This window comes from Staurois parvus, unplaced genomic scaffold, assembly GCF_062004578.1.
Source record: "Staurois parvus isolate SC_StPar_1 unplaced genomic scaffold, SC_StPar_1.0 ptg001044l, whole genome shotgun sequence".
Taxonomy (NCBI): Eukaryota; Metazoa; Chordata; class Amphibia; order Anura; family Ranidae; genus Staurois; species Staurois parvus.
In genome coordinates, this window is record NW_028318840.1 from 137407 (window position 1) to 161967 (window position 24561).

The 24561-nt window shown below is 44.5% G+C and overlaps 1 protein-coding gene across 1 annotated transcript in view; it reads left to right on the top strand.

Moving 5' to 3' along the window:
- Positions 1 to 24561, top strand: part of LOC149440951 (protein diaphanous homolog 2-like) — a gene marked incomplete at its 5' end in the record, with an annotated part of 377750 nt that overhangs the window by 131631 nt on the left and 221558 nt on the right. The window contains one exon of the mRNA XM_089657938.1: positions 19671 to 19800. Within this exon, the coding sequence (XP_089514064.1) occupies positions 19671 to 19800 (130 nt within the window). The remainder of the gene's footprint in view (positions 1 to 19670; positions 19801 to 24561) is intronic.

A 24561-nucleotide genomic window follows, 5' to 3' on the forward strand; every position in this document is an offset into this window, starting at 1 on the left:
TACAAGATTTCTTAAATTCGAGCGAAACCCAATCACTAAACTCTTGTATAAGATTTACCATATCAAAAAATGTCTGCAACTTTCAATAAAAAAATACTGGCTATAAAGTGCTTGTTGAGGCACTTCCTGTTAAGGGGTGACAACTGTCTCCAAATTTTACTGCAGTGTTGTCATCTTGTGAAGTGCACCCCTAGTGAAGACTGCAAGCTTTGCAAAGGCACGGTCCATCCATGTCACCAGCGTGAAGATGGTTCAAAGTAATGGTGTGTGACACTGGAGAGAAATTGTGTAGACAAGAACGTCATGAAGGGCATTGGGAATGGTTAAAACCCCATCAATGTTTTATTATTATTATTATTATTTTTATTATTACATTGAGTTTATATAGCGCCAAAGGGTTTGCTCAGCGCTGTACAATAGAGGGGGGGACAATACATGAAACAGTACAGCAACAACAAACAGCACACAAGGGGTTAGAGGGCACTACTCTTTCGAGCTTACAATCTTGCCATTGATTCACCTTTAATAGCGTCCCCCCCCCCCCCACAAAAAAAAAAACCCTGTGCAATTCCATACAACCTGGAATATTAATTTTCCTGATATTCATTGGGCACCAGTCAACAAAGGCTTGCTATTGCCGGACAATTCAGTGGAACAGATGGTAGAAGCCCCAACTAGGAAAAATGCACAGTTAGATCTATTAATTTCGAACAACATGGAGTTTATTACAGATGCACAAGTTATAGGCAACTTGGGTGACCAAAATTTAATCACATTTGCAATAAGTTACAGAAAAGAGAAGCAAGTTGGTCTGTGAAAAGAAAAAAACAAATAGGCCTTTAACCACTTGACCTCCAGAAGGTTGTACCCCCTTTATGACCAGGCCTTTTTTTTTTTGCTATGCAGCACTGCTCTACTTGAACAGCTCGGTCATCCAACACTGTACCCAAAAGGCATTTTTATATATATATATATATATATATATATATATATATATTTTACACAAACAGAACTTTCTTTTGACGGTATTTGATCACCACTGGGTTTTTTTATTTTCTGTTATATAAACGGTGCTCATATATCCCCTTATGTATTATACATGGAGATCATATCCCCCCTTATGTATTATACATGGAGATCATATCCCCCCTTATGTATTATACATGGAGATCATATCCCCCCTTATGTATTATACATGGAGATCATATCCCCCCTTATGTATTATACATGGAGATTATATCCCCCCTTATGTATTATACATGGAGATCATATCCCCCCTTATGTATTATACATGGAGATCATATCCCCCTTATGTATTATACATGGTGATCATATCCCCCTTATGTATTATACATGGAGATCATATCCCCCTTTATGTATTATACATGGAGATCATATCCCCCCTTATGTATTATACATGGAGATCATATCCCCCTTATGTATTATACATGGAGATCATATCCCCCTTATGTATTATGCATGGAAATCATATCCCCCTTATGTATTATGCATGGAGATCATATCCCCCCTTATGTATTATACATGGAGATCATATCCCCCCTTATGTATTATACACGGAGATCATATCCCCCCTTATGTATTATACACAGAGATCATATCCCCCCTTATGTATTATACACGGAGATCATATCCCCCTTATGTATTATACACGGAGATCATATCCCCCCTTATGTATTATACACGGAGATCATATCCCCCTTATGTATTATACACGGAGATCATATCCCCCCTTATGTATTATACACGGAGATCATATCCCCCCTTATGTATTATACACGGAGATTATATCCCCCTTATGTATTATACAGGGAGATCATATCCCCCCTTATGTATTATACATGGAGATCATATCCCCCCTTATGTATTATACACGGAGATCATATCCCCCCTTATGTATTATACACGGAGATTATATCCCCCTTATGTATTATACAGGGAGATCATATCCCCCCTTATGTATTATACACGGAGATCATATCCCCCCTTATGTATTATACACGGAGATTATATCCCCCTTATGTATTATACATGGAGATCATATCCCCCCTTATGTATTATACATGGAGATCATATCCCCCCTTAATCTCCTCTTCTCAAGAGAGAATAAATTTAGTTCCTCTAATCTTTCCTCATAGCTGAGCTCCTCCATGCCTCTTATCAGTTTGGTTGCCCTTCTCTGTACTTTCTCCAGTTCCGCAATGTACGATTTGTGAATTGGTGCCCAAAATCTGATATAAATCAGAAGTGGCCGGCCAATAAATCAGAATCATATAAATCAGAAGCCAGCTGATCAACTAGTACAAACCGTGTGAGGAAAATATATATATATCTGTTTACCAAAATCATAATATGGTGTGACTCACATATAAGTGGGATATAAGTCAGGAGTAGATGTACAAAGTGATAAATATCAAATAATTATATATTATATATAATTATATAGTGACAGTCCACAGTGATAATAGTACAAAAAAGTCCCAAAAAGTTCACAGTAAGTCTTCTCCACCACCACCACCACCACCACCAGGCATGCACGCTCACCTCCAAACGTTGACCTATATGTTACAGTTCAAAATACGCTCAAACCAAAATCCTTATTCTTCTGCACGTCAAGACTGGTGGGATTTCTCTCCAATGGGTATCTGGCTTAGAGGTGTACTCAAATATAAAAGAAAGGGGCTTCTCTTAATACAACCAATTTTATTTAATAGGAATAAATAATAAAACTGTACTCCCATAAAACATAAGGTGGCAATCGTCGCCACACAGGAAATGACATCCCCATGGTTCCATCCAACGTGTTGCGTCACGTATCACGTGACTTCCTCAGGGATACTGTCTAAAACCCATGTGAACAAGGCCTGTAAGCTACGTTCACATCTTTTCATGTTGCAAACATGGGCACAATTGCTAAATTTCCCAGTGAGCACAGAAACGCGTTGCCCTCTAAAAGACTTGTGGCAGCGCCATACATTTTTTATTCTTGTTGGCACCTCCTCACATCTGTTGATGAACAGCACCATGCAGTTCAGTGAGATTTTACTAAAGGTTCACAGATTTTTTTTTGCGCTTTTATAAGGAAGCCTATAAAAGTGAAAGGGCTGCCCTAAATGAGGCGCATGGAAAAAATATGTGCAAAAATGAGCATGTGCTCTTTTGCATCTGGATGGCGTGAACGGAGTCTTAGAACAGGTGGGTCTCTTATGATTTTTCTGCGCAACCTCCCTCTTTTAGAAAACCAGACATCCCAGAGTGGGTGGAGTTGGGAGTACCTGACCTGCACATCTGTAATGTCCTGTTAGTCTCAGGATCCTGGATTGGACCTGAACCAGGGGCGGACTGACCATTTGGAAACTTGGGCACTGCCCGAGGGCCTGGGGTCAGTAGGGGGCCCCATGAGATGCCCCTGGTACCTTTTTCATAGGCTTTTTTGAGTTTGGGCAAGGACACAGGGGCCCCATGATCCCCTATTGCCCGGGGGCCCCATGAGTTGTCAGTCCGCCCCTGATCTGAACTCAACAATAAGTGTAGCCAGCAGTCCCTGATGTGCATTTTGATTTTTCAGTTTGAACTGGGGTGCGCTTTTAACACTCAATGAAGCTTCAGCGCCCTCAGCTGAACTGCCGCACTCGGATTTGTTCCATCCATTACCTACACAGCTGTGTGTTTTCTCTCTCATTACGGAGACACTATAGTTACTCAGTCCTTTACACAATTATGAAATGTGGTGAAACATCAACGGATGGAGCCGGATAATAATCACCGACGGGTACTCATCGGTGAGATGATTATGGAGAGACACGTTCAACTCTCTTTATTTCCTTTAAGGATGACTAAGATATTAAATATTCCACTTTCTGATAACCTGAGCAGTAAAGAATGATTTTACAGTAATGCAGAGAATTGAATAATATCATTTAGAACTGAACTCCTGCCTCGCCTCCAGTCTTGCACAGTTGTACCGGCTCCTCTCCTGGACTGAAATGGCTTCCTCTGATTTCACTGTGAGCTTCTCACAATAGAGCTCCACCTCATTGCCTGGCCAGAGGATATCCAACATAATCTAGTCCTTTTCTCCCCAGTCCCTTGCCCGCCCCTTCCATTTGTAGCAACCTCTAGTTTTAGCTAGGATTTTTGTTTGTGAGTCATAGGCTTGCTAGAAGCCTGGGATGAGTCAGCCTGGAAGAGAGGTTGAGAAGTTACCTCAGGCTGAGAGGCTCTACAGGTCAGGGTTTCTGGAGCATTCCCACCCTTCTAGAAATTGGAGGAACTTTCTAGAGGGGCGAAAAAGGTGGGGAGGCCTGGATTTGCATGTCTAAGGGAACTTGGCCAATCCCCAGGCAGGAGGCCAGCCATGGTGGTGAAGAGCATCTCTTAAATGTGGAAGAGCCAGCCAGCAGGGGAGATGGGTGAAAGATGGCCTGAAGGAAGGTGCTGTAGTGTGGAGCCTGGGAGGGGGCTCCAGGGAGGGGAGCCTACCTACAGGCTGGAGATGGGCAGCATGATCTCCACTATGCCACCGTATCTCTAAGGTCTGAAAGCAGCTGCAACCCAACAAGCTACAGGACAGAACCATGTGAGTACTTCTACACCCCCTGAGCCAGAGAAGGGAAAGGGCAGCCAGGTGCTATACCCAGCTAGTCCTCATCTGGGACTGCTTTACATTTTATTCTGGAATCCCTTCACCAGGGATACCATCAGGACAGCTGGGTGAATGAGGAGAGGTTCATCTGGGACTGAGGAGATACACCAAATGAGGCTCCATGATCCTTAAGCAGCCTGTCGCTGAATTTTGATCCATATTTTGTACAGTGTTTGCTAAGAAGTTGCCCTCAAGTTCTACAGTTCCTTGGGCATCCCATATACCCCTAGACCACATCTAAATAGTTAACCCTTAATAAAAGCAACAAAAACAAGCTCAAGGACTATTTTAATGACTATGTGAGAAAATGTGGGAAATTTGTGTTGCCTGGCCGTGCAGAGCTTAGGGGAACCCATCCGAATCCAGCGGCCCTCAAGGGGCTGAGCAGTACACATTAATTGGATTTCAGTTCATCATAGAGGCTGAGCATCACATGTGGGCATTACCTAGAGCCATCTGCATGCAAATGCGGCCTGCCTAGGAAAGCCCATTCCTCCAGATTTACACCCACCCATCAAGACATTTTGATATTTGCATAACTCCTCCCAAGAGCCAGACCAGTGCTTGCATCAGGACTGAGGGCTCTTGAGCGGAGTACTGAGGCAGGGTGCTGTGATGTTTTCAGGCATCTATGTACAGGACCTTTCTAGCCCCTCCCACCAGCCATGCAAATGAAGCTTGCATTTTCATGAAAAGTCCATATCAAATTAATTTCATGATTGGAGAATGTGAACATCCGAACCTCTAAAGTTGGTGTTAACAGAACCATATAGATGTGGGACTGTCCCAGATGTTCCAGGAAAGTCCCACATTTTAGACCTTGGTTCTGATGGCGTTATGTCCTGGGCTATGTTCAGGGATCACATTGTCACCCTTATTTGAGTTACTGTGCATGTGCAGTAACCCAACAAGGAACTCACTACAGCAGTGTTTCCCAAGCTCAGTCCACTAGTACCGCCAACATAGCCTTGTACACTGCACCATTGGGACTAAAGTCTATAATATGGGATTATCTTGGCAAATCTGGGACAGTCCAGCTTTGTAAAACTTATCCTCAATGGTGCTATGTCCATGGATCACAGTGTCACCCTTATTTGAGTTACTGTGCATGTGCAGTAACTCAGTAGGGCATTCACTACAGCAGTGGTTCCCAACCTCAATCCTCAAGTACTCCTAACAGGTCATATTTTTGGAATTTCCCTTAGATAAAATACATGTCATGAATGCCAAACAATTGGCATTGATTTAAAGCACCTGTGAAAGGTGAAGTAAATAATGAAAACGTGACCTGTTGGGGGTACATGAGGACTGAGGTTGGAAACCACTGCCGTAATGAACTCCTTGTTGGCTTATGTTCATATGTTCAGTAACTCAAGTTAGGGTGGCACTGTGATCCCTGGTCATAGCCTGGGACACAGCACCATTGGGGCTAAGGTCTATAAAGCTGGACTGTCCCAGATTTACCGGGATAGTCCTGCATTACAAACCTTAGTCCCAAGGGTGCTGTTTCCCAAGCTATGTTGGGGCACTGAGGTAAATAATATCCCGGTACTGAGGTCTATAATGTGTGACTGTCCAAGCACTTTAAAGTTTTGGGTGTTCCCATTGTCTAGGTATGAAATAAATTCGATATGGACCAAGCATCACTTGCATGGCTGGTGGAAGGGCCGGCAGAGTGCTGTACATAGCATAAGTCTATAGTGTGGAATGGTCCCTGAAAATCCAAAACAGTCCGGCATCAATGTAGTTCTGTTCCCATTGAATTTAGAGTTTTTGTTGTTCCCATTTCTCTAAATTGGGAACCACTGCATTACGGTGATAGGGAAAGCGGAGGGGAGTGGATAATTCCTGCATAATTAGAGGCAGGGTTTGGGTGGACCATTGTGGTCACTGGTTGGCGTATGGGGCAGACTGCTAGGCCACTGGGCAGGTCTGAGGTGGACTGTGGGTGGGGATAACTGTATTGTGGGGACCATGACTGAAATGGAATTAAGTATGGAACTATGGTAAGGAGATCTCTCTGCTAGAGTCCAAAAGTCACAGAAGAAGCCAACTTCACCTATAACAAACTCATCAGGCATCGTTGGACTGGCCTCATGAGAAACTTTATGTTTATTAGTAATATTCACATTTTTTTCACTCTCTGTAATTTCCAAATCCTCCACCATATCCCCCCTCCTTTCCCCTCAGTAACACACATATACCTTCTGGCACCTACAGGGCACTCTGTGCTTTAACCCGCCACTTGATCTGAATCTATTCATTTTCCCACTGTTATCCCATGGCCGGTGAAGTTGTTTCTAAGCCTACAAATTGTAGATATTACATTCATGTTCTCGTCTGTCAGCATGTTAAATAGCACAGAGCACTATCTCAGCATTTTGTTTCCCCATTTCTGCTGGTAAAATCCCATCCTACGGATGTTTTTAAAACTGTTCACAGTGGAATTAATTTCACAAAAACAGATGATGGAACACGGTGATTTCCCAATGGGGAGGGGGGGCTGGTAAAAGCGGAGTTATGCAACTGTTACACTAATAGGCGTTTTTAATGCTTTGTTGCAAAGTCTAGATTGAAACATAGTGAAATGAGGTACAGCTAATGTTAAGACCGAGGGCAATATTTTATTGTGAGAGACTACCTCTACTCACCCTCTGCAGACGAAAATGATGTTTGATGGCCTCCGTAGACAAAGAACAAATGTGCATTAGAAGCTGCATTCAGAAAAAGCTTACCTCATTTCCTGGCTGGAGGACATCCACCATCATCTAGCCGCCATCCTCATCCCATCATCTAGTGATCATCATTATATGCAATCAGATAGAGCCTGCCTGAAGGACATCCAGCATCATTTAGCCGTCATCATCATCATCATCCCATTATCAAGTCGTCATTATCATCATTACCCCATCATCTAGCCGCCATCATCATCTAGTCATGATCATCATTGTATGCAATCAGATACAGCCTGTCTCAATTACTGTCTGGAAGACATCCACCATCTTCTAGTCATCATTATCATCATCTAGCCATCGTTATCATCCCATCATTTAGTCATCATCATCACCCTATCATCTAGCCATCATCATCATTGTCCCATAATCTAGTTGTCATCCCATTATCTATTCATCATCTAGCCATTATCCTCATCCCATTATCATCATCTAGCCATCATCATCATTGTCCCATAATCTAGTTGTCAACATCATCTAGCCATTATCATCATCTAGCCATCATTATCATCCCATCATTTAGTCATCATCATCATCATCACCCTATCATCTAGCTATCATCATCATTGTCCCATAATCTAGTTGTCATCCCATTATCTAGCCATTATCCTCATCCCATTATCATCATCTAGCCATCATCATCATTAAGCCAACATCATCATTCTCATCACCCCATGATCTAGCCATCACCATCATCTATCCATCATCATCTTCCAAGCCTGATTGTCCCTGGCCCATCCCTTTCATTCACTAGATTGCAGTTCTTTCAATCACGGAGGCTCAGCATCATGTGTGGTTTTACCTAGAGCATTGGATATGCAAATGATCTCTGCCTAAAACCTCCCATTTATCCACACCGAACCCACCCATCAGGGCATTTTGATTTTTGCATAACCCCCACCCAAACGCAGACCACTTGCATCAGGGCTGAGGGCTGTTGGGGGGTGTACTGAGGTAGGATACTGTAATGTTTTCCGGAAGCTACGTACAGCACCATGCTGGCCCCACCAACCAGCCATGACTTCCCACCAGCCATAATCTCTTGTATTGCATAGTGAAGCACAGAAAAACAGTGATGACATACCCAGGTCAAAAATAAGGCATGTAATCAAAATGTAAAGATTTTATTTAAAAATGTAATGACATCCCTAGCATGGTGTCAAGGACAGAGCAGAGGAACCAATTAATTAGAAGGATTAAACGCCATGTTTAAGAAGAAATGTGTGGCATAGCAGTCTGCGCCTCTATAGTGGGCGGAAGAAAACAGTCTCAGAGAGTGGAATAGATTCTACATATTAGCTTTATCATTTTTTTTTTCCAATGTTGTTTCCAAGCTTCATGATCTTTAGAACGCCGGAAACTTCTGTGTATTATTTATCCAGCTTTCACGGCGATCAACTAATGCTGGCGCTTCCTGCTGATGGTATTGGATTATGTAGACAATTGAATGTTCACCCCTGGAGACCTACCTTATTTTATACCCAAGGCTAAAAAAGATAAAGTAAATATTTTATTAGCAGGACCTTGGAAATCTCTTTATGTTTTACATGAAATCCTGCTCGTCCGATATTTAAAACTTCTCCGGGCATTTCTTGTTCACTTTTCTGGAAGGTTTCCGATTTCTGCTCGTCTTCTGGGGACAAAGGTGATCTCAAACTGAGCTCCTGCACCTAGGAAGTTGTGTTTTGGGAAGAGAATGTTACAAAAGAGTTACATTGTTAAATAGTGGAAAAGCATGAGAAATGATACATGTCCATCCGGTCAACCTCTGTAGTAGATACCTGATGATGCCATTAAGACTCCATTCACACTTCACAATTTGGAATCACATGTTTGGGTGCAATTATCCTTTAGACCTGACTCACACTAGAACTTAGTGCAGGAAAGCCATGATCAGTGTGGTTCCTACCAGGGGCGGACTGACAACTCATGGGGCCCTTGGGCAATAGGGGATCATGGGGCCCCTGTGTCCTTGCCCAAACTCAAAAAAGCCTATGAAAAAGGTACCAGGGGCATCTCATGGGGCCCCCTACTGACCTTGGGCAGTGCCTGAGTTTCCAAATGGTCAGTCTGCCCCTGGTTCCTACTCCACCTTCAAATTGCACTGCCCTTCGAGCCCTTGTGATCTGCAGCAGGTATCAGTGCAATGTTAACAACCCAGGATCCAGGGTCGTAGATAAGGGGGTACCATCATTCCTCTTGTACAGGATCCAAGCCTGCAGGGGGGACCCAGGCATCTGGGTGAAACAGATGTGGGCAGGGAAGGTGATTGGTGCAGTGGGGGTGGGAGCAGGGGCGGACTGACCATTTGGAGACTCAGGCACTGCCTGAGGGCCCGGGGTCAGTAGGGGGCCCCATGAGATGCCCTTGGTACCTTTTTCATAGGCTTTTTTGAGTTTGGGCAAGGACACAGGGGCCCAATGATCCCCTATTGCCCAGGGGCCCCATGAGTTGTCAGTCCGCCCCTGGGTGGGAGGCAATTACTGGAACCGATCCCCTGTATGGCTCTCTCTGCAGCAGTTGAAAGCTGGCTTCTTCTCCTCTCCTTCCCGATGGCTTTCAGCTGCTGGAGAGCCATACAGGGGATAGGTTCAAGTAATTGCCCTCCCATCATCGATCACCCTCCCTGTGCACCATACATTTCCTCCAGCTGCCCAGCCCCTCCTGTGTGCCCCCGCCCAATCCTGCAGTGCTTCCAGCTTCGGTTATCTCCTTCCCATTGGCAGAAGCATGCACACAATAGGATCCTTCAGGATGGAGAGTGGGGGAAGGGTTCTGTAAATATGCCACATTTACCAGTCCCTTTCTTACCTGAATGACCACAATGAGTGATCAGCACCAATCACTCACTGTGTTCATTCATAACTAAATACTAGTAAACTGTTTTGATTTTTTTGGGGAAGGGGGCCCTGTCAGGTTGGCTGTATGGGGCCCTGTTGTTTCTAACAGCAGCCCTGCCCAGATCGCATGGTACAAAATGACCATGTAACCTGGTTGCGTCACATTTCTAAAACTGGTGCATGGGCACACATCACATGACACTAAATCGCATATAAATTGCACAGGAAGGCAGTGCACATTTCTGAGCAATTCATAGTGTGAACCTAGGCTCAATAATGCCCTAATCGCAAATCTGTCGTGCGGCAGGATCACGCAGAAATCGCAGTAAAATGCAACTTTAAAGATCGTACAAAGCTTTTCATCCCTAGGCCTACCCTGGGCCACAGCAGACTCCAATATGGAGATGAGTAATGGGGTGAGGGACATGAGGTGCACCACCGCTGCCTGCTTCCTACCTAAGCTGGTCGCTATTTCTTAACCATGAAAGCCATGGAAGTTCCAAAGATTGTAATAAAAAAATATAAAAATAATAAAAAAAGTTCTACTTTCCTGCTCTGTGTTTTGCACAGATCAGCTCTGATTCTTCTTTTTTTGGGTACCTTGCTGGCGGCCCTGGCTCCTCCCCCCGTTGAGTGCCCCTAATAGCAAGCCTCTTGCTAAGGGGGCACTAGAGAAGGCTCGCTCACGAGCTGCATTCCTGTGAATGGACATTGTTGACCCTGCCCCCTTCTCTCTCATTATTGTCTCACTGGGTATGAGTTGATGGTTGAGGGGGTGTAGATACCCGGAGACACAGGATGTGACACATCTGCAGAGGGAGGAGTCATATGGGACCCAACCACCTCGCGAATTAGCTGGAATATTTAAAGACACAATATTTTAAAATAATCACCATAGGCAGAATACCACAAAACAATAGGCACCTGCCTACACTGAGAGCACCTACCGTACGTGGTCAGGAGAAGTCCCGTTGATGTCTTCATGCCATTTTTTTTTTTCGTTTTAATTTTTTGTAGCAGTTTTTGTAGTCTCTTACGGAAAAGGTAATTCTTCTCGTTGGAATCAACCATCTTAAAATATAATACTTCCTCATGTATTTTTTAGTGGCAGACACATCAGTCTCAAGCTGTGACGGTTAATTCTTGCCAAATGGATCTTGCGTTCTTCTTACTTATCGCACTCATTGTCTTTGTGTGACTTTGGAAAGAATCCAGGCTAATGTATATTAAGAATGTATATGTCTTGCTGCCTTGTCAAAGCTGAGTTTTCTCTTCTGGTTCCCGCGTTCTATACATAGAGCTCAGTCAAAGGACAAAGCAGCAGGATAAAAAGACTTTGCGGAAAAATACATTTCTGAAGTCTGTTTAAATTTTATAAACTCGTTTTGAAGAATCTAATAGATGCTTAATGGAAAACAGCCGCAGCGGGAGGCCTGGGAGGAGATCATGTGTTGCTAGGTGTATATTTTAAATGTATTTGGCTAAAATAAAAAAAAAAAAACCTTTTTTTTCAACTGGCAAATTATTGATGCTTTGTTAACCTGATCCAGACTCTTTAATTGCACTGATCTTAAAAAAGGACTATTGTGTCTCCTCCATGCTTCAAAAGTAAGGACTAGGCTGCAAGTAATAGAGACAGAGAGGAGTGGAAGGAGCGGAGTCCTCCAGCAGTGCAGAGTATTTTAGGAGAGAATCATTAGCTAAGAAAACAGCAGAGTCCTCCAGCAGTGCCATGTATTTTAGGAGAGGAGAGGTATAGAGGAAGGAGCGGAGTCCTCCGGCAGAGCAGAGTATTTCAGGAGAGGAGTTATAGAGGAAGGAGCGGAGTCCTCCAGCAGAGCAGAGTATTTCAGGAGAGGAGAGTTATAGAGGAAGGAGCAGAGTCCTCCAGCAGTGCCATGTATTTCAGCAAAGGAGAGGTATAGAGGTAGAAGCGGAGTCCCCAGCAGTGCAGAGTATTTTAGGAGAGGAGTTATAGAGGAAGGAGCGGAGTCCTCCAGCAGAGCAGAGTATTTCAGGAGAGGAGAGTTATAGAGGAAGGAGCGGAGTCCTCCAGCAGTGCAGAGTATTTCAGGAGAGGAGGGTTATAGAGGAAGGAGCGGAGTCCTCCAGCAGTGCAGAGTATTTCAGGAGAGGAGGGTTATAGAGGAAGGAGCGGAGTCCTCCAGCAGCGCAGAGTATATCAGGAAAGGAGAGTTATAGAGGAAGGAGCGGAGTCCTCCGGCAGTGCAGAGTATTTCAGGAGAGGAGGGTTATAGAGGAAGGAGCGGAGTCCTCCAGCAGAGCAGAGTATTTCAGGAGAGGAGAGTTATGGAGGAAGGAGCGGAGTCCTCCAGCAGTGCAGAGTATTTCAGGAGAGGAGGGTTATAGAGGAAGGAGCAGAGTCATCCAGCTGTGTAGAGTATTTCAGGAGAGGAGATTTAGAGGAAAGAGCAGAGTCCTCCAGCAGCGCAGAGTATATCAGGAAAGGAGAGTTATAGAGGAAGGAGCGGAGTCCTCCGGCAGAGCAGAGCATTTCAGGAGACGATAGTTATAGAGGAAGGAGCGGAGTCCTCCAGCAGCGCAGAGTATTTCAGGAGAGGAGTTATAGAGGAAGGAGCGGAGTCCTCCAGCAGTGCAGAGTATATCAGGAGAGGAGAGTTATAGAGGAAGGAGCGGAGTCCTCCAGCAGTGCAGAGTATATCAGGAGAGGAGAGTTATAGAGGAAGGAGCGGAGTCCTCCAGCAGAGCAGAGTATTTCAGGAGAGGAGAGTTATAGAGGAAGGAGCGGAGTCCTCCAGCAGTGCAGAGTATTTCAGGAGAGGAGTTATAGAGGAAGGAGCGGAGTCTTCCAGCAGTGCAGAGTATTTCAGGAGAGGAGGGTTATAGAGGAAGGAGCGGAGTCCTCCAGCAGTGCAGAGTATTTCAGGAGAGGAGAGGTATAGAGGAAGGAGCGGAGTCCCCCAGCAGTGCAGAGTATTTCAGGAGAGGAGGGTTATAGAGGAAGGAGCGGAGTCCCCCAGCAGTGCAGAGTATTTCAGGAGAGGAGGGTTATAGAGGAAGGAGCGGAGTCCTCCAGCGGTGCAGAGTATTTCAGGACAGGAGAGATATAGAGGAAGGAGCAGAGTCCCCCAGCGGTGCAGAGTATTTCAGGAGAGGAGAGTTATAGAGGAAGGAGAGGAGTCCTCCGGCAGCGCAGAGTATTTCAGGAGAGGAGAGTTATAGAGGAAGGAGCGGAGTCCTCCAGCAGTGCAGAGTATTTCAGGAGAGGAGAGTTATAGAGGAAGGAGCGGAGTCCCCCAGCAGTGCAGAATATTTCAGGAGAGGAGGGTTATAGAGGAAGGAGCAGAGTGCTCCAGTAGCGCAGAGTATTTCAGGAGAGGAGGGTTATAGAGGAAGGAGACTGAGAAGGCATCTTGAGTCGTCTGTACTGCGCAGGCATTAGGACTTGCATGATTGTGTCCTCTTTGAGCCAGTATCTACAGTATGTCCAGGAAGTAGAGGGTGACCCTGTGTGATGCTTAAACAAAGATGGCTCCATCCTTCCTTTTTCAGCAGGAATACGGGGGAATGCAGTTCCGACACCTCCAGCACTGACTGCATGCAATGGCAAGGTGTGCTGGGATGTGCCGAGGGGTCAGATTTGTGCTGGCAGCTGAGGGAAGTATTGTTGCTGGAGGGGAATGTATTTTTGCATGGGGTTCTATTGTTGCTGGGGAGTTCTATTGTTTCAGATGGGGTATTTTTATTGCTGGGGGGGGGGAGTCTTATGTTTCTGGGGAGTCATTTGTTGCTGGGAGAGATCTACTGTTTAGGGAGAGGTCTATTGATGCTGGCTGCTGGGAGAGATCTACTGTTTAGAGAGAGGTCTATCGATGCTGGCTGCTGGGAGAGCTGTGGTTGCTGCCAGGGGTTATTTTTCTTTGGTTGGTCTGTTTCTGGCTGTAAGCGTTCCATTTCTTATCATTAACTAATTCCATACAAATTAATTAACACCATAAAATGTTTTTTGGTTCTGTGTTCTCTAAAAGGGGTGGTACTGTGAGCAGGGGCGGACTGACAACTCATGGGGCCTCCGGGCAATAGGGGATCATGGGGCCCCTGTGTCCTTGCCCAAACTCAAAAAAGCCTATGAAAAAGGTACCAGGGGCATCTCATGGGGCCCCCTACTGACCCCGGGCCCTCAGCAGTGCCCAAGTTTCCAAATGGTCAGTCCGCCCCTGACTCTGAGAAACCAAGGGACGGTGCTCAGAGGTGGGTAGGGGGCGGAGACCAGGGTGACTCAGGGGGAGTTCCTGCACCTATTATCTGTGAAAAAAAGCTATATATATATATATATATATATATATATTATACCCTGACAATTGTCCAGAATCGCCTGTTTAGTGAATAAACTATCTAAAACAGGGGTCTCCAAACTATGGCCCTCCAGGTGTTGAAGTACTACAAGTCCCATCATTCCTCTACCTCTGGGAGTCTAGCCTGTGGCTGTCAGAGTATTACGAGGCCTCATGGGACTTGCAGGTCCTCAACACCTGGATGGACATAATTTGGAGACCCCTGATCTAAAAGCTAGGCAGGTAAAAAAGGTAAGGTGTTGGAGTGATAATACCTGCACTGCATCTGCTTGAACTTAAATACAGGTTGGGACAACTTGGAATGTAAAATGAGGGCAAAGGGTCTGGGATTCACACCCATCATTTTCTTACAACTCTTTGCAGATGTTCCGTGATCTTGGCTTTCCAACCAATCAGGGAGCTTGGTGTGAGCTCCTGCCAGTTGTCCTGATTGGTTTTAAAGCCAGTACTTCTCTCCCCCTGCCAGTCAGAGAGGAGATCTTACTGATCTCCCCAGCAGCACATTATCTCCCTGCCTGCAAATTCAGAGCGAAGGAGAAGTGCTTCCAGAGAGCCGCTCATTGGGAGATCTTTCCCATCTCCCAGGCGGCACAGTGAAAGAGAAGTGCAGAAGCACTAATCCTCTGGCAGAGCTGGTCAGAGGGAGATCTTTCACATCTCCCTGCTAATGTGTATGGGCCAAGGCACACCCAGCACACACTGTGCACACGCCTATGCTTCGCACATAGGTCTATGTTTTATTGTGGTCTGATTAGGATTCCAGGAATCCAACTGAACATCAAGGTCCATGCTGCATGGCTCCTGGGTCATCTGGCAATACACTGTCCCACTAACTACAGGAGGGGTGCTGTGGTGCTGTCAGGAATGGACTCACCATTAGTGGTGGGACTCATCTGCCGTGTGGGCTGCAGTACCAGGGCTGGCCAGCGGGTGCTCTCAGGAACCAGAAGCTCACTCCTGCAATCAGCCATCACCTGAGGCTGATTGCAGGAGATGTATTTAAGGAATGGCCAGACCTGCAGTCAGTGCCTTGGTGTATGTTTCCCATGAGCCCCTGTATCTGCATCCTGTCTGCTTCCTGCCTGATCCTGATCCTGATCTGATCCTGACTCTGAACGAACTCCGCCTGTCCTGACCTCTGCTATTCCTGACTACTCTTCCGCTCGCTCCTGGTACCCTGTTTGCCCGTTTGCTACCGACCCGGCCCGCCTGACTACGTTTGATTTGTATATCAGTTTAGGTTTGGGTTTGTTTCACCTTGTTGTATGTATTTGTGTTAGCTTTGGGTTTGGTTTGTTGCACTGCGTTTATGTTTGTCTTGTCCTTAATAAATTATCTTGTTTACACGCTATACCTGAAGTCTGTGTTTCCCTGTGTGGGTCCACACACCTCTGGTCATTCCCGGAGCCCTGACAGGTGCTTATTATCACTTTTCCAGCCACATACTATATGTAGAAACAAAGAAGAGAGTGCACCGGTCTTGTGCATTAACCATGACATCTTTTATTTAACGTAAAAGGTCTTACACTTACAAAACATTTGGAGCTTCAAGTTCAACGCAGATATCCAACAGAACAACCAGAACCGGTAACACCCTTCTAGACGACTCAAAACAATACCAGCTCTGATATAGAGATGGTACCCTTGAAACGTGTAGGCATCTGCAGAATCCAGGGGCTTTCCTTCGGCCCATCTAGAGGGGTGTTACCAGTTCTGGTTTTTCTGTTGGATATTTGCGTTGAGCTTGAAGCTCCATACGCATTGTGAGTATAAGGCTTTATTTGTTAAATAAAAGGTGTTATGGTTATTGCACAAGGCCTGTGTGCCCTCTTTTTTGTTTCCATGTATAGTGTTTACAGATTCCATAGGTGGGCAGTGAGGCCAAGTGGATGCTAGAAGACCTTGACCAGGGTTGTGTGCTGGAGAAGCTTGAAACTCAGAAAGATTTTCTCCATAAGGACTGGTGCCATACGTTGGCACAGAAAGGATGCTGCTCTGTCCATGCCTCCACTGGTCCCATTCCTCCCCCAGGCCCTAGAGGGAGCTCTTCTCCTCAGAGGTCCATCTTCCAGCAGTTGCTCTTGTCCAACTACCTCGATTTGGCTCCTTCCTATTCTATTAAAAGGAGCAGGGCATGGTCAATCCCAAGGGCACACCTAAAAAAGGGGAGTAGTCACAGCTGAAGGGGAACCCCTGCCTATGAGTTACCATATTGGTACGTAATATGAAAAAGTATATCTGGTACTAATTCCAATTTAATAAGGATGTTGATGAAACATTTTCTTGTAACACAAATGAATATAATTTGTACTGTGGCGCACCTTCTGTTCAAACATGGGCTGTATACAAAATTTTTGGATGCTGCTTATGCGTTAAACATGTTGTCACAACCAGCAAATGTCTTTTTTTTCAATAATAACAAAACAATAAAACTTGGATGAAAACCAATATTTTTTTTGGTTCCTTTTAAAGCAGGCAGCCAAATAAACTCATTACATTTTCATTTGTGAGCCCAATAGACTCATAATCCAACATTAAATACCGTATGATTTCCTGTGAAAAATAATACAAAAATTTATTTACGGACAAATTATAGGTATTGTACGCCGCCATGGCACCGGGCCAAACACCCTTTAAATTCATTGTTCTGTCAAGGTTTCTGACATCCCCGTAATTATTATTTTTTTTTCTATTTTTTTTTGCGTGAGTCTTGGACCGTTCGCTGTTCTATCTAACAAAGACCACATTTACTGCCGGCTTTACATGGAAAGTTCTTAGTGCGTATGTAGGGCTTTTAATCTTGGAACTTTGGTCAGGAAGAGTTTTTTTTTTTGTTTTTGTTTTTTTTAAGAAGCAAACTTGCAATTCATTACGGATAAAGCATTTGCAAAGTTCCAGAACTGCTTCTCTGGATTTTTCCTTGTTGCTGTCTAATTGAATATTGATTCTCTTCCTCCTAAAAATGCGGTCACCCTTTTTTTGTATGCTTATTTTTAACAATGTTAAGCAAACCTAAACTGAACTTTGGGACGATACAGAAGATATAAGTGAATGAAGCTCTGTACTCATTAATGCATTTTTAAGTGTATAGCCAAAACTTTTTTTTTTTGGTTTTGGATAAATTAGTTAATTATTTTGCTGCCTGTGTACCCCTGGGGAAATTTCCCTTCACTTTCTGGCTCAGAGATGCAACAGAATGTTAGAGGAACTCTCCCAAAGCAAACGAGGACTTTTAGACAGTTGTACCCAGAATAGGTGTCTACAGAGGGGTAGATTGAAGCTTGTGGACCCCAATGCAGAAATTGACCTGGGATCCCCCGCTACCACCGTTTGCTTCCATCGCACATCAAGATTCTCCTGCTGCTGGCTGCACGTGCACACAAGGCGGGGGCAGGCAGACCACACTCTGAGAAAGCAGTGGGCTTCTACTGTATGTAAAAGAGGAGATTTTGAGGGCCTGGCCTGGCCCCCAGGGTGGTGACTTCCAGATTCACATATAAGCCCACCACTTTCACTGCTGCAGCTGAGTGTGGCCTGCCTGCTCCCACCTTGTGTGCACAGTTGAGCAGGGTGGGGAGGAAGGGGCTGTATTGGGCTAGGCAGGGCAGCTGAGCAGAGAGAGTGCAACTGGGGGAAAGGGCTTCCCCCATGGGCCTGGCCAGGCCTTTGGAGTTTAAGGAATTACCTATGCAGGGTGACGGGGTGAGAGATTTTCCCCAGTGTACAGCCTAGTGTGGCAGAGAGGCCACCTGGGTCCCCTGGAGCATCTGCAACCTCCCAAGCTCCGGCCATGTATGTTGGTGGGGTATACATGAGTGGGGGGTAAATATATGTATGTGGGTGATGTATACATATGCGGAGGAGAATATATGTGTCTAAATGGGCATGGTACATGTGGGGGCGGTTATACATTAGTGGGGGGTGAATATATAGGTGTATATGGCAGGGTGTACATGAGTGGGGGAGGTGAATCTATATGTGTATGTGAGCAGGGTATACATGTGTAGGGGGTGAATATTTATATGTATGTGGGTGGGGTTTACATTTGTGGGGGATGAATATATAGGTGTAAGTAGGCAGGGTATATATGTGTACATTGGGAGATGTACTGGGTGCACAGCAACGAGCACTATTGCCAAGTGTGCCTTACTCTCCTTGACATGTGTCAGGGTGGCCGCATGGGCCCCCTGGAGCATGTGCAGTGGAGTCAGTTATGACCCTTCAAGCTTTACCCATGGGGGTCTCCAGTGGAAAGAGAATGAAGATGAGGCCATCCCTCTGCTCACTTTGATTTCTCCTGGGGGAGGAACAAGGCCTGTAAATGTTACTTACAGTAACTGCAGCAGGGAAGTCAGGTCTCCTGCTCTACCTCAGCTCATCAGTGGGCTCCTTCTTCTTTCATTGTTCACAGGATGGGGTTGAGACCTGTAAGTGAAATTGACACTGCAGCAGAATAAAATCAGGAGTTATTTGTCACTGTGTAGTCCATATGGGCACAAATGATGCAAAGGTAACAATGAAAAGTTATAGGATAGCATTGTTACCTTATCAATAAAAGTACACTTGGCTGGCAAGGCCATTGGGTAAGTTTGTGAGTTTTGTCATCATACATAACACTTAATGCCATATCCTGCATATTCTTTAAGAATTGATTATAGTTTTACTGGTTCATATAAAAATAATTTAATGGATTCATGGTTGGAAAAAAAAGGACAACACAGTTTGGTATACTGTAAGGGAACCAAGGTAGGAGTTTTCCTGCAGTGCCCAGGCAGCAAATTGCACAACTGGGAAGATATCAGAATTTGTTGCAGTTCTCCCACCAAAAATGGGAATCATCTTTGGCTCCACGGGGCTCAGGGGATGTTTAAAATTTTGGAGTGATGGTAGAAGTGGGATTGTGGGGGTGGCAGGTGCCGAACTCAAAGCCCAAATCCTGCTGTTTGGAGGCCTCAGACAGATGCGTCCCAGTCAGTACTTTGTTTAGAGTGGTTCTAGTTTCCTGCATTGTTCTATGATCAACTCTAGAAAGGTTTTACTCTACAATGGAGCCATTGCTACATGGGTTATGATGCAATTGTTTTGTGATCTCCCACAGATTCGAGACACAAAGTCGTCAGACCAGAAGACCACCTTACTACATTTTCTTGCAGAAGTTTGCGAAGAAAAATTCCCAGAGATCGCAAAGTTTCCTGAAGAACTTGAACATGTGGAGTGTGCAAGTAAAGGTAGGACAAGGCTGGTTATTGGTGTAATAAACAAATTGAGGGTGATTTATGTGTATGATACAAATGATGGAAAATTAGGCCTTGGGTATCATCAAAAGCAGGTCAAGTACAACATTTTTTATGTGTCTTTTCATCGATTAGATTTGTTTTGGCAATTGCTTTGTTTGCCATTAAGTTTTCCAGAGCTTTACCTTAATATGATTTTGTAATGTTTTAGGTTTCATCTAAATTGCATCACCTTGATCTTGCATTCACATGGACTTGTAAGAAAAAAAACCGCTCAGACACACCCATCTGTATGAAGGACATGTCACCAAGGGGCTGGGGTTTAAGCAGATTGCTGAGCTAGGTGCCTAGATTGCAACTTTACAGGAGTGAGGTGCCATTGCCCAATTTCCATTTGTTTTTGTACATGTGAACCAGTTCCAGCAACATCTCACTCCAAGGCTTGGTCGAGAGTAACACTTGTCTGCATTACATTTTCAAAGCCTTGAATTTCCCTGGTATTTTCAGGCCTAGTTCTTAGGCAAACCCTGCACCATATGTGAGAACCACATTGCAGTAGCCCAAACATCCTAGTAAGCACATCAAGGGAACCTACTGACCACTTCACTACCAGAGCTGATGTCTCCAGATGACCACCCACTCCCGACCAAAGCCAGACTCTAAAATACACTCTCCAGGAATTGGCTGTGCTTCCCACATCCACGAGATACATGACATTTCACCATTAATATCACTCATCCTTACATACTTACATCCATAGTCAGTAGCGAATCATTGTAGTGGTTTTTGTGAAACTTTATTAAATGGTTCTTACGTCTCTTTCCCATAATGCCTTATAATTTGAGGTCATGGCAATGCTTATAAATATTGTGCTGGACGGTTGTAGGAATCTCAATCTTTATTGTTAAGTTGTTACAATAATGCAGCCTTTCTTCTCAGTGATAGGTGTGTGCAGGGGCGGACTGACAACTCATGGGGCCCCCAGGCAATAGGGGATTATGGGGCCCCTGTGTCCTTGTTCAAACTCACAAAAGCCTATGAAAAAGGTACCAGGGGCATCTCATGGGGCCCCCTACTGACCCCGGGCCCTCAGGCCGTGCCAAAGTTTCCAAATGGTCAGTCCGCTCCTGGGTGTGTGTGTGCAGCTATTCACTTTTATTCTCTACCTGTCAGTGCAGACTTTTTTTGGTGATCTACTGATTCTGGCTTAATGCAGTTTTTATACATCAAAAAATGATAACTGGGGATTGCACCATCCTTGAGTCCTCATAGCTACCCATTATGCATATGCCCTGAAAAATGAGGTGGGGTTTGAACTTTTCAAACATGTTGGCTGTTCTGTTTTGTCATTCTGCGAACAATTATGAAGAGTAAACATTTTTGGACTCCCGGACCTTTTGTTTGGCACTTTCATTAGAGTTTACACATGAGAGCAGACATATCAGAACAATGTCAAGACATGTAAGGCTCCACATGGAGGCTGACCTGTCCGCTGCTTGATTTCAGGGTTGATAATTGACACCCTGAGCTGAAAAACTCTCAATAGACAAAGTTTTTTTCTTTCAAGTAATCCTGATTTTCTTTTAGTCCGTGGAAGTGCGAAAAAACAAAAACCCATAAGTGGACAAAAAACGTGCAAGTACAAAACACACTTAGGGATGTGCTTTAGTCCACCCCTCCGAAGGGGTAGGACCTCTACCCTGATTCCCCAGGCCGCAAGGCTCCTGGCAGGGACAAAGATTTCCACAAGGTCCACCTAGCCAAAAGGCCTGGTGGACCCCTTTTATTGTGGATAGCTGAAGCCGACCACCAAGCACTAGGTCAGGGGGCTCTCCTGAAGAGAGACCCCCCCAAGGACAGGGAAGGAAGGAACCTAATGGCCATACATCCTCCCCCTAGACTTCAGGGCAGGCCCGAGGACCCACACCCTCCATCCTAGTGAGAAAAAAACACACACAAAAGTGAAAGGTGACAAAACAGTGGGAGAAAAAAATAAAATAAATAAATAAGTGTCCTTGCAATTGTGCACTAGCTAGGCCCTGAGGCCCGTAGCAAAAAAATTGCCCTGAACTTAGCCAAAAGGCCTAGCACTAAAAGGCACAGTGCAGAAAATGTGTTTGGAACAGTGACCATGTGCACTTTTCACACTTGGAATCCCACCCCCATGTGCTACTAAGAGCACCTCTGAGGCGACCACTCAGGGGGCACTGCTCCACGGACTCTCTGCCTCCCCAACCCCTGGCCAGACAAGGTAGATCCATTCAAATCAGGAAGAAATGGGCCCTTCCAGTTTTCCCGCAGAATTACTCCCGGGCCCCAACAACCTGTGGGCACCCTAGTTTCTCTTCCAGCCGGTACTAGCCTTCAGAGCCCCCATCATAACAGCAGGGGTACTATACAGCCAGCCATCCTTGCTTAAAGCAAGAATGATGGCAGAGCGCCCCTACTGGACACTGATAAGAACAGATGCACTTGATCTTAGCCAATTATGGCATATTTCTTATAGAAGTATCTATTATCAGCTTTGAGCTGAGACAGGACATAGGATGACCTCTATGGGATCTTATAGCCTGAGACTTCCACTTAGGGAGAGTATACAAGTAAATAATCAAGCAAAAATCAATCCCTGAGATAAAACCTCTCAGGCAGTCCTTGGCAATTAACAGGTATGCATGAACACTCCAGGGCTCAAAAAGTATACACATCCAGAGGGTACCAGCTGGGGACAGAGACAATAAAAACCAGGGGTGGACTGACCATTTGGAAACTCGGGCACTGCCCAAGGGCCCGGGGTCAGTAGGGGGCCCCATGAGATGCCCCTGGTACCTTTTTGATAGGCTTTTTTGAGTTTGGGCAAGGACGCAGGGGCCCCATGATCCCCAATTGCCCGGGGGCCCCATGAGCTGTCAGTCCGCCCCTGATAAAAACTCACAGGAAGGTGAAAACACCTAGTGCATTACCAAAACCACTTTTATTAAACACCCATAAGCCAAAAACATACTCACCAACATAAACAGAGGCAAGCGTGATAAATCACAAAGTTCTGATCCAGCTGCTGGATGGTGTCGCCCAAGCAGATACAGATTGGCAGGCTTACAGGTTTGGGGGGATGCACCCCCTTTTTCAAAGCAAACAGGCAATCCCTGAGAGGCAAAACTACATATATTCTGTATAAAAAAGAAAAAAACATCAGTGCTCCGGAGCAATGGGCCCACTAGTACTATAAGCATGTGATAGTGTATATCAAAACATAGAAAATTTTATGATATGATCTCCAAGTCAAATGCTTCTTCAAAAAACAGACTTTGCAGCCCTCGTCAGACAGGGGAAATCCTTGAATTAACTGAAAGGAAACACAAATAGAGGGCACACCAGCCTAGTGTATCACCAGAACACTAATTTATTCCAAATGATACATAAAATAATATATACTCACAAATGTAAGTATAGTAGGAACTATAATGAAAAGGGTTCGGCTCTGGAAATGCTCCATGCATATGAATACGTCCTGCATATCTCATTGGACTGAGTTTGCTGGACTATAGATGTGCCTTATTATATTTGTGGTCGTGAGTATATATTATTTTATGTATCATTTGGAATAAATTTGTTTTATGGTGATGCATGAGGCTGGTATGCTCTCTATTTATGTTTCTGTTAATATATTCTGTATAGTTATATGGCTGAAAAAAATCCAATTCTTTGCTACCTATTCATTTAGTCCCATAATCCTTTGGAGATGGCACTGTGTAGGTGTGGGTACTCTGAGGGAGTATAATGCCACTGAACCCCTCTATGGGGCCTTATAGTGTACCACTTCTGCTTAGGCGGGGAGCGACTATAAGTAAATAGTAAAACAAAAATCAATCCCTGAGAGGTAAAACTATATATATATATATATATATATATATATATATATATATATATATATATGTATATATATATATTTTTTTTTTTTTTTTTTTTTTTTCTGTATAGTTATATGGCTGATAAAATCAATTTCTGCACTGTTACCTATTCATTTAGTCCCTTAATTATTTGCTGTTATAAACATGTAGATGGGACTGCGTAGGTGTGGGTACTCTGAGGGAGTATAATGCTACTGAACGCCTCCATGGGGGGGAAGGGGGCTAAAGCCTGACACTTCTGCACAGACAGAGAAAGAATACTAGTAAATAATAAAACAAAAATCAATCCCTGAGAGGTAAAACTACATATATTCTGTATAGTTATATGACAGAAAAAATTCAATTCTCCGCTGTTACCTGTTCACTTCGTCCCATAATCCTTTGCAGCTATAAACATAGAGATGGTGCTACATAGGTTTGGGTACTCTTGAGGGAGTATAATCCCATTGAACCCCTCTATGGGGCTTTAGAGTCTAACACTTCTGCTTAGACAGGGAGAGGATACAAGTAAATAATAAAACAAAAACAAATCCCTGAGAGGTAAAACTACATAAACTCTCTATAGTTATATGGCTGAAAAAATAAAACTCTTTGCTTTTACCTCTTCATTTAGTCCCATAATACTTTGCTGTTACAAGCATGGAGATGGTACAGCGTAGGTGTGGGTACTCTTGAGGAAGTATAATCCCATTGATCCCCTCCATGAGGCTTTATAACCCCACTGTATCCCTCTATGGGGCTTTAGAGTCTAGCACTTGTTCTTAGACAGGGAGAGGATACAAGTAAATAATAAAACAAAAATCAATCCTTGAGGAGTAACAATTCTGCCTAGACAGGGAGAGGATAC